The sequence below is a fragment of the Chiloscyllium plagiosum genome, chromosome 48 (assembly GCF_004010195.1).
Source record: "Chiloscyllium plagiosum isolate BGI_BamShark_2017 chromosome 48, ASM401019v2, whole genome shotgun sequence".
In the NCBI taxonomy this organism is placed as follows: Eukaryota; Metazoa; Chordata; class Chondrichthyes; order Orectolobiformes; family Hemiscylliidae; genus Chiloscyllium; species Chiloscyllium plagiosum.
In genome coordinates, this window is record NC_057757.1 from 6047055 (window position 1) to 6058433 (window position 11379).

Genomic DNA, 11379 nt, shown 5'->3' on the forward strand with positions numbered 1-11379 from the left:
AGAGTTGTGAAGAATGCATGGAATGTGTTGCCAGTGGTGGTGGAAGCAGAGTCATTGGGGACATTTAAGTGACTGCTGGACATGCATATGGATAGCAGTGAGTTGAGGGGTGTGTAGGTTAAGTTACTATATTTTACACTAGGATTAAATCTCGGCACAACATCGTGGGCCAAAGGGCCTGTTCTGTGCTGTACTTTCCTATGTTCTATGATACATCATGATAAGGCGGAAGACAGAAGCAGCTCACGTGAATCTGTTATTGCAGTTCAGCCTAAGGCCTAAGCGAGGTGAGTAAAGAAACAAAAGATGTCACTCGAGCCAGTCCAGATGTCCAGGAGCAAAACAACAGCATAAACCAGGAGGAGGAGGAAGAGGAGGCTCCACAAATATTCCCATCAAGACTGGGGGAGCCGAGCGCCATCAGTGTGAAAGGCAAAACTGAAACATTTGCAACCACCTGCAGCCAAAGTTCTAAATCAAAATGGGAGTGGGGATGACAGTCTGAAATAAGATTCGGAGATGTCGGTGTTGGACTGGGGTGTACAAAGTTAAAAATCACACAACACCAGGTTATAGTCCAACAGGTTTAATTGAAAGCACTAGCTTTCGGAGCCACCTGATGAAGGAGCGTCGCTCCGAAAGCTAGTGCTTCCAATTAAACCTGTTGGACTATAACCTGGTGTTGTGTGATTTTTAACTAAAGTCTGAAATATGTTCTTGTTCATTCTTTTACGTGATGTGGACCTTGCTCGTGTTTATTGCCCCCCCCATGGACCTTGAGAAGATGGCAAGCCACCATCTTGAACCTTTGCAAAGAGTTTCTGGGCCGTGGGACGGGAAGGAGAGAAAGGCCAAGTGTGTGAAACCTCCTGCCCGTGCATGCACACATTTTCAGGATTGGAGCACAATATCATTGATCTGTCCCCAGTATTTATTGGAATCAATCTTCACGTTGTATTTGGTCGCTGTCTGGGTGAGACGTCAAAACTCCAAGCAGTTCCAAGGCAAGCCAGTGGCTCAGTGGTTAGCACTGCTGCCTCACGGCGCCAGGGGCCCCGGTTCGATTCCACCCTCGGGCGACTGTCTGTGTGGAGTTTGCACCTGGTCTGCGTGGGTTTCCTCCGGGTGCTCTGGTATCCTCCCACAGTCCAAAGGTGTGCAGATTAGCGTGAATTGGCCATGCTGAAGTGTTCAGGGATGTGTAGGTTGGGTGCATTAGTCAGGGGTTAAATGGAGGGGAATAGGTCTGGGTGGGTTACTCTTCAGAGTGGATTTGTTGGGCCGAAGGGCCTACACCCACACTGAAGTGGACCAAGGGAAAACAAAATGACGCTCAACCTTAAAGTCAGAAGAAATAGTGATAATGACACTGGACTAATAGTCTGGAGCACCCAGTTAATGGGAGCTGGTGGAAGAGAAATTGAATTAATTAAATTTACATTGAAAGCAAAATCTAACATTGAAAGCAAGTGAATGAAAACCTATCATTGCTTGTTTTTTAAATAAAAATTCAGCTGGTTCCCTCTCCTTTTTGGAGAGACAAAGAAAGAAGTAGCTGGGAAAACTCAGCAGCTCCGGCAACATCTGTGGAGAGAAAGCAGAGTTAACGTTCCGGGTCGAGTGACCCTTGTTTTGAACTACGGCTGTGGAAATGAGATTTAGCAAACACCTTGTGTCCTTATCTGTTATGACCAAGATGTGACCAATAATGCCCTAATACCCCTTTTCCCTTCCTGGATGAACTTCCACAATCTGTGCATAGGATTCCTACAGTAAGGAAACAGGCCATTCAGCCCACTGAGTCCACACCACCCCTCCGAACAGCATCCCACTCAGACCTGCTCTATCCCTGTACTTTCCATGGCTGATCCACCCTAACCTGCACATCCCTGGGTGCTATGGGTAATTTAGCACGGCCAATCCACCCTAATCTGTACATCCCTGGGCACTATGGGTAATTTAGCATGGCCAATCCACCCTAACCTGCACATCCCTGGGCACTATGGGTAATTTAGCACGGCCAATCCACCCTAACCTGCACATCCCTGAGCACTATGGGTAATTTAGCACGGCCAATCCATCTAACCTGTACATCCCTGGACACTATGGGTAATTTAGCACGGCCAATCCACCCTAACATGCACATCCCTGGGCACTATGGGACCATATACTGCAGCCAATCTACTCATCTTTGGACGATGGGAGGAAATCGGAGCATTGGGAGAAAAACAAACACAGACACGAGGAGAATATCACTGATGCTGGGAGGCAGCAGCGTTAGCCACTGAGCCACTCGTGGTAGAGGTCACAGTGAATGTTACATGTAACAAACTCCACAGTATTGTTCTTTGGTCTTGACTCCCCTCTGAATTAGCCTGAAGCACACTCAGGAATAGGTGATACACCTTGGTCTTGCCACTGACACCTCTATCTCACGACTGAGTGGAAAACACATCGACGTGACACATCAGCATGACATTCCGACATGCTGGAATTACAGTCAGCTGTTTATGGTTGGTTTCTGCTCTTGGCCATTCACCAATACAGAGCCCTCTCATTCATTTGTTTGGCACTCTCCCTGAAGCTGTGTTGACTGTGAATGGAGCCCTATAATTCGGGGCGCTGATCCACCACCTCCATATTAACCAAAGGTATCATGACCTACAGCCCCGTGTTGAAGAGTAACCTCTGTTTTACTTAACAGGGACTGTGTTAAGATTGTGGACCCCATGCCTTACTTCAACAACTGCGTGTATGACATGTGTCAGTTCCAGGGTTTCCAACCACCTCTGTGTGACCAGCTTCAGGCCTACACTGATATCTGTCTATCTGCCGGAGCCACTGTGCACAACTGGAGGACTCCAGATTTTTGCAGTAAGTCAGCAGTCATTTTTGTTCCTGGCCGTGAGGAGAGTGTTTCCTGTGGGTGCTACATCAAAAGGTTACGCAGTGATGTCTTTCCACTTGGGGTGGGGGGGGGGGCGGGGGTTTGGATATTGGCTGATCCCCTGACGTGACTGCAGGGGAGCCTCAGAACACCGACTTGTGCACTTTCCTAATTACGGAGAGCTGAAACATCCAAAAAGGGCTGCAGCTCCTCCCCCATGTCCTTACTCTGGGGCTTCCGGTGGGGTGGGGGGGGGAGGGTGCAAGGGTGGGGATGAAGGATTTGTGCAAACGTCCCACAACTCACACCATCTCCAGAATCCGAAACGGGTCTTGTGAAAGATTCTGAAATGTTGTGAAACTTGAAAGGGTTCCAAAACAAATTTACAAGGGTGTCGCTAGGGTTGGAGGGTTTGAGTTAGGGGGGAGAGGGTGAATAGGCCAAAGTCTTTGCCCCAGGGTCGGGGAGCCCACAACTAGAGGGCGTAGGTTATAGGTGAGAGGGGGAAAGATTTAAAAGGGAGCTAAAGGGGCAACATTTTCACGCAGAGGGTGGTGCGTGTATGGAATGTGCTGCCAGAGGAAGTGTTGGAGGCTGGTACAGTTACAACATTTAAAAGGCACCTGGACGGGTGTATGAATAGCTGAAAAATGTGTTGCTGGAAAAGTGCAGCAGGTCAGGCAGCATCCAAGGAGCAGGAGAATCAACGTTTCGGGCATAAGCCCTTCAACTTTGGGCTTATACCCGAAACGTCGATTCTCCTGCTCCTTGGATGCTGCCTGACCTGCTGCGCTTTTCCAGCAACGCATTTTTCAGCTCTGATCTCCAGCATCTGCAGTCCTCACTTTCTCCTGGGTGTATGAATAGGAAGGGTTTGGAGGGATATGGGCCAAGTACTGACAAATGCGACTAGATTAATTTAGGATGTCTGGTTGGCTTGGATGAGTTGCACCAAAGGGTTTAATTCTGTGCTGTTCATCTGTACGACTGTTATAAGGAGGAGGCTGGATGGACTGGCATCTTTTTTTTTAACTGCAGCATAGGATGTTGAGGGGTGACCTTATGGAGGTTTATAAAATCATGGGGGACATAGATAAGGTGAATGACAGGATCTTTTCCCTAGGATGGGGGAGTTCAGAACTTGGGCACCTATATTGAAGGCGAGAGGAGAAACATATAAAAGGGACCTGAGGAGCAACGTCTTCATGCAGAGGGTGGTACGTGTATGGAATGAGCTGCCAGAGGGAGTGGTAGATGTTGGTGCAGTTACAACATTTAAAAGATCTTTGACCAGGTACATGGATAGGAAGGGTTTATGGGCCAAATGCAGGCAAATGGGACGAGTTTAGTGTGGGGGATTTGATCGGCACAGACGAGTCGGAGCAGAGGGTCTGTTTCCATGCTGTATGACTCTGTGACTGTTATCTTTGCATTTCAACCACACCACACTTCGTCCCTGTAAACCTTGGTTAAAAACCCTGTTGCTGGCAGTTTTGAAGATGGTAATAAGTGGCTCAATACCCCCCCCTCATGATGGGATAAAATGTTCCTCTGGCAGGTTGAATGTTATGGGATCTCTCCTGTAACTAGAGCCCAGAATCTGTTCTGTAATCTGGGCAGTGTGAGTTCTTGCATACCATCACCTATGTGTCTCTTATTAGAGTCATAGAGATGTACAGCACGGAAACAGACCCTTCGGTCCAACCCGTCCATGCCGACCAGATATCCCAACCCAATCTAGTAAAACAAAAGCTAAACAATATCCACTTTGCTCCGCAGCTCCACTCTGCCCGTCAAACTCCCACTACAACGTATGTGCCAGCATTTGCCCAGAGACATGTAGCCAACTCAACAGTTCTGACTGTTCAAAGAAATGCATTGAAGGATGTAGCTGTGACCCTGGGTATGTTCTCAGTGACAGTCAGTGTGTCCCCCGCTCTGACTGTGGATGCTCTGACGATGAAGGCAATTATCACCTGGTAAGTAATCTCTGCTTATAACCAATATCTCACCAATCTCCACTGTCAACAACGACAGATCCAGCTTTGGTGACCACCCTGGTAGAATAGCCTGCTCCACTCACTAGCCAGACTTGGGCACAAGTCCGGTTTTGGCACAGAACCACACATAGTAGGTGGGCAGAGCACAAATCAAAGTGAGGCCAAGGGCCTGAAAGGGTCAACGTTAGAGTGGTGCTGGAAAAGCACAGCAGCATTCGAGGAGCAGGAAAATCGACATTTCGGGGGTCAATCTTTTATTTATCCATTGGCTGGGCCCAACGTTTATTGCCCGTCCCTAGTTGCCCCTTGAGAAGGTGGTGGTCAGTTGCCTCTTGAACCGCTGCAGTCCGCTTGCTATGGGGTTGACCCACAATTCACTGGGGGGAGGCGCGGGTTCCAGGACTGTGACCCAGCGACCACTAAAGGAACAGCAGTGTACAGGTACACAATCCTTCACCCGAAATCCTTGAGGCCAGTTGTTCTTCGGAATTCGGACTTCTTCGGATTTCGGAATAAATGACATTTTCACAGTGAAATAACAAAGAATGACCAAACAGCAGACCCACGTGCGACCAATACCAGTGCTGAGACACAACTGATGCCACGTCTGCGTGATGTGGGTCGAGTGGGTGTGGAGTTGGGTCACCTGTTCGCACATGGAGAAAGTGAGGACTGCAGATGCTGGAGATCAGAGCTGAAAAATGTGTCGCTGGAAAAGCGCAGCAGGTCAAGGGCTCATGCCCGAAACGTCGATTTTCCTGCTCCTTGGAAGCTGCCTGACCTGCTGCGCTTTTCCAGCAACACATTTTTCACCTGTTCGCACGCCAAACAACCCTGTTATGCAGAAAACCACTTCGCAAGAAAAGCCTCAGATTTCGGAGCTTTTTGGAATTTCGGATAAAGGATTGTGTACCTGTATTTCCAAATCGGGATGAAGAGTGGCTTGGAGGAGATCTTGAAGGTGGTGTTCCCATGTATCTGCTGCCCTTGTCCTTCTAGATGGAAGTAGTTGGGGGTTTGGAAGGTGCTGTCTGAGGACCTTTGGTGACCGTTGGTAAAGTGTGATCTAGTGTCTATAGCAAGAGATCTGGGTTCGAAACCCACCCTCCCCATAGAGTGCGACATAATATGTTAGCCAAAATTAATTACAAATTTATGTATGCAAAGGAATTACTTTTGCAAAACAGTAGGATGCACTCACACGAACAGCCAACTGTTAGAAGGGGGCCCCATAATAAAAATAATAGAAACACTGAAAGAAAACCCAAAATTAAACTGAAATATTATTTCCGAGGCTACACAGGAACAAAGGTAGATCATTCTTGCGCCTGTTCCACCATTTGATGAGATCATAGCCTTAACTCGACGTACTCCATGAATCCCTAATAGTTACACTTCCCAAAAAAAAGTCTATCTCAGATTTAAAACTAACAACGCTGTGTTGCGAGTGCTCATATAGAGGTCACTATAACTCCAATGGGCCAAATGGCCTCCTTCCGCACTTTAGTAAGTTCTGTGGCTAATGTCGGAGCGTCTGTCCACTTGCAGATCAATGAGTCTTGGTACTTATCAGGCTGCGGCAAGAAATGTACCTGCGCCAGTCCAAAGAACGTCTTCTGTCAGGATGCGGGTTGCTCGCCATCGGAGGTGTGCAAGCTGCTGGGCGGAGTTTATGGCTGCCACTCAAAGGGTAAGACTTTCCACGTTCATTCTGGGGGGCATCAGCCTCGCTGGTAGGCCGGGATTCATCGCCCAGTCACGACCACATTGGTGTGGAGGACTGTGAAGGCTGAGGCTGGGTAATGATGGGAATTTCCTCCCAAGGATACCCGTCGAGCTGTTGGAGTTCTGAGTACAGACCAATAGCTTTACACTTACAAACATTTTTCTTCTGAAAGAAGCCGCATTCAAGTTCTCAGTTTTCCAGGGTAACTCCCATTCTCAGCAACCCCAAATCTACAGTTACTGCGCCGTTATTTTCATTCTTTGAAGGCATCGCATCTCTTACTCACGGCGAATCGCCCTTTCTCAGCACGTGGCTCTGGGTCTGGAGTCACGTGTAGGCCAGACTGGGTAAGGATGTCAGATTTCATTCCCTAAAGGGCGTGAGTGGACTAGATGGTTTTTGACATCGTTGCAGTGGTCACCATCACCGAGACTCTAGATTGAAACGTGGCGCCAAGTTAACTCTTAATAATTGGAGCCTGCTACCAGGGTGAGATTTGAACTCATGTTCCCAGGGTATTAACCTGGATTTACCAATCCAGTGACAGTAGAACTATCAATCATTGGAGAACATCACGCCTGGGATCAATCTTAGATGAGAGCAGAACAGCAACGATCCCTTTGTCTGTTGATTCCAGTTTACAAGCCATACTCCTCAGGTTTCAGGCCTGGGGCTGACTGGTACTTAGCTGATCAGCCCCTTGTTGACGCTGGCAGTCCTTGATGGGTGCTCTTGAAGCATCTTTACCAGGGTATTCTGCCGTGTCATTGCTCATGGCGACCTTGTGTGACAGGAAGTGGGCGTGGCATTCACAGGAAGTTGGATTGCCAACTATCCAGGCCTCACCCTGGAGGGCTCCAGGATGAATTGTGAAACTCTCCCACGCTGGTGTTGGCAATTCAGGACAGGAATGCTAGAAGATAACGATATTTCAACCTCCTTCCAATTCTCTCTGAGCAGTTCAGCAGGAAGTGGGGTGCAATGCAACAGGAAGTGACATAAAGGCCTCCTACATATTAAGTGACTGTCCAACCACAGGGAAACCCACCCCATCCTTTGACTCACTACAATTGCCATCTGTAACAGAAGACTGACCAAACCCCCCCTCCCCCTCCCCCGTTGTCTGTGCTGTTTTCCAACAGGCCATGAAACATGCAGCGCCTCAGGGGACCCCCACTACAAGACGTTCGACAAGCTCTCGTACAACTTCATGGGGAACTGCACTTACACCTTCTCCAAGCTCTGCAACGCCTCGTCCGACCTGCCCAACTTCAACGTGGAGACCACAAACGAGCACCGAGGCAAGAACACGCGGGTCTCCTACGTCAAGGCCGTTCACGTTGACGTCCACGGTCTCAACGTGACCATAATGAAGAACCGAAAAGTCATTGTGAGTACCTCGGGGGTCCTTGCTGCTTGCTCAGTTCCCTGCTGTTGGTTGCCGTCCAGTCTGATCCATTCTCACACACGTGAGATCACCTCTGTCACCCGACACTTTACGAGAGAGAATGTGGGAAATGTGGCCTCAATTTGCACACAGCAAGTCCCCACACACAGTAATGAGCAGACAGTCCTTCTTTTTGAAGGGACATTGATTGAAAATTAAGTATTGTTCAGCCACACAGGAGAGAATTCGGCACGGTGGCTAAGTGGTCAGCACTGCTGCCTCACACCGCCAGGGACCCGGGTTCGATTCTGCCCTCGGATGACTGGCTGGGTGGAGTTTGCACATTCTCCCCTGTGTCTGCGTGGGTTTGCTCCGGTTTCCTCCCACAATCTAAAGATGTGCAGGTTAGGGTGGATTGGCCGTGCCAAATTTCCATTAATGTCCAGGGATGTGCAAGCCTGGTGGGTTAGTCATGGGAAATGCGGGGAGAAGGGAGGATCTGGGTGGGATGCTCTTCAGAGGGTCGGTGTGGACTCAATGGGCAGAATGGCCTGCCTCTACACTATAGGGGTTCTATGATTCTAACTCTTCTGGTCTTAGAAGAGTTATAGCACAGAAGGAGACCATTCAGCCCATCATGTGTGCACGTGCACTCCTTGTAGAGCAACACATCTCATCCATTTGGGTTTCAGAAGTTACTCATCAGATGATGACCCACTTGGAAACCTGCCTCTGCCTCACTCTGGAGGCGAACCACTCACTGGAACCAAAACCTCTTCCTCATGTCGCCATTGTTTCTATTTGCCAATCGCCTCAGAATCTGTGTCGCTCTGGTTTTCAGACTCTCTGCCCAAGGGAACAGTTTCTCCCTCTCTAATGTGTGCCCAGGGGATGAGGAAGTGGGCCCTCTGATCACCTTCCTTACGGCGTCTCCCCTCCTCTCTCTTGCAGCTAAACGGACGGCTGGTCAACACGCCCATCCTCTTTGATGACAAGCTGGAGATCCGCATCAGCGGCCGTTACGTCTCCCTGGAGACGGACTTCGGCCTGAGGGTGCGCTACGACGGGAACCATCATGTTGACGTCACCGTCCCCTCTTCCTATGAAGGAGAGCTGTGCGGCCTCTGTGGTAAGAGATAAACGGGAGGTTCCACCTGCTCTGACGCAGGGCTGAGCGGTGAGGACTTGTCTCAAGAGAAGCCGGTTAAGGTGGTTAAAGGATTACATGGGATGCGTAGAGAGAGAATATCTCTGTTTGGACGGATGGACCTAGAACAAGGTCGGGTCTTAGGGTCAGGCTGTTTGGATGGGGAGAGAGTCATTCCTTCACCCCAAGGAGTGTGGCAATCCCAAACCCCCTCGCCCATAAACGTAGAGGCCAAGAGAAAATGCCAAAACCAAGAGGGCTGGAGTTACGTGTGACATGGGATATAGAATGAAGGTGGCTGGATCATTATAATACAGGCGAAAGTGAGGGCTGCAGATGCTGGAGATCAGAGTCGAGAGTGTGGTGCTGGAAAAGCGCAGCAGGTCAGGCAGCAGCCGAGGAGCAGGAGAGTCGACGTTTCAGGCATAATTCCTGATGAAGGGCTCGAGCCCGAAACGTCGATTCTCCTGCTCCTGGGATGCTGCCTGACCTGCTGTGCTTTTCCAGCACCACTCTCTCGACTCTGATCGTGAACAAAGTGCAGCTGTTATGGACCAGCCCTTCAATACATTTTAAGAAGGTGGCCAAGGTAGGTGTGAATTGTGTGTTGCAGATATATTGCGACTGGTCAAACTACTCAATGTTAAGCAAAACACCATTTATTTAAATGCTGTAGTTAAAATGTAAACAAAAGATAGATGAACTTAGAACAACCTAACTTCTGGAAGACTTAACTGAATAATAGACACAGCACCTTTTACTAATTAACTGCTCCAACACATCCCACAAACACACCACTTGGCAAAAAGGCAAATTCAGATATAGATTCTTGCATGCAGTTCTCCAATTCAGGAGGAAACAGCATCAAGAGAGATTCCAGACAAAATAGCAGCTAGGAATCATTCAGTGAAGGTCCCAATACTTCTGGGATCCCAAGTAGCTTCTGACTGAGCGAGTTTTGAGAAGATGTGTAGCTCAGGTTGAGGTTCTGGATGTGGGTTTGCTCACTGAGATGGAAGGTTCATTTCCAGACATTTAAATAGAAAGCAGGAACTATCAGCAATGCTTCGCCTGAGGCCCACTGAAGATGTTACCTAATAGGGTGACGAAACGTCTGGAAATGAACCTTCCAGCTCAGCAAACAAACCTACATCCAGAGCATCTGACTGTTACAGCTAAAACAAAAAAACAAGAAAACCTGTTCTGTGAGAGCTGTCCACACCCATTAAAGCTGTTTCTATTGTTTAAACTTTTTTTAAAAAACTGAAAGGCCTCTTATGTTGTTTACTTAAGACTTCTTCAGCAGCTAGTTCAGCCTTTAATTACTCTCCGAAAAAAGACACCCAGGGCAAAATAACCTTCTTAAAGTGACAGCCTCATCACACAGCCATTGGTGTGAGCACTAGTGGACGAAACTCTGCCATTCAATCGATGGGACATGTTATGAGGAAGCTACTGGTCACCTCCTTTCACCCTCTGGGTGACCTTCCTGTGGATGGTGGGATTATTTTCATAGAATCCCTAGAGTTTGGAAACAGGCCATTCGGCCCACCAAGTCCACACCGACCCTCTGAAGAGTAACCCACCTTATCCATTCCCCTCCCCAATGGACGGGTTGGACCAAAGGGTCTGTTTCTGTGCTGTTCATCTCGATGACTCTCTGGGCAAAGACATTTCTCTTGTGCTGATGTCCTTCAGAGAAGGAACTCTGGTCTCCTTACCCTGTCTGGCCTACACGTGACGTTAGACCCACATCGATGCGGTTGCCTCGTAACCGGTCTCGGAAATGGCCCGAGCAAGGCTCTCAGCTCAAAGGGCTGTGAGGGATTGACTACAAGTTGTGGCCTTGCCCAGCAGGGCCTCCATCACACAGAAGACTATAAAAGGAAGATTCTCTACTTTTGCTCTTCCTCACATCCTCTCTCCAACCATCCCTCCGAGAGGAAAGGGCCCTAGTCACTTGCTGGTAGTCACAACAATTCAGCTCAGGCATCACCTTTGTAAATTCTTTCTCTGCCCCTTCTCCACTGCCATGAGAAGTTGCACTAAGGAAGATTCTTTTGTCAGACGTCAGACAGCCAAATCCCAAGACAGAACCAACCAATTGAAATGGGGCTCCTCTTTTAACTAGGCCTCTATCTCTTGTAGGCCTTGATCTGAACATCACTTTTATGGCAGGTTGTGGGGCGGTCGGGGGTGGGGGGGTGGGGGGGGGGGGGGGGGGGGGTGGGG

General features: G+C 48.8%; 1 protein-coding gene across 1 annotated transcript in view; it reads left to right on the forward strand.

Moving 5' to 3' along the window:
• LOC122544398 (zonadhesin-like) overlaps positions 1 to 11379 on the forward strand; it is a gene marked incomplete at its 5' end in the record, with an annotated part of 87552 nt that overhangs the window by 11002 nt on the left and 65171 nt on the right. The window contains 5 exons of the mRNA XM_043683645.1: positions 2705 to 2874; positions 4667 to 4866; positions 6436 to 6577; positions 7756 to 8003; positions 8952 to 9129. Of these exons, the coding sequence (XP_043539580.1) occupies positions 2705 to 2874; positions 4667 to 4866; positions 6436 to 6577; positions 7756 to 8003; positions 8952 to 9129 (938 nt within the window). The remainder of the gene's footprint in view (positions 1 to 2704; positions 2875 to 4666; positions 4867 to 6435; positions 6578 to 7755; positions 8004 to 8951; positions 9130 to 11379) is intronic.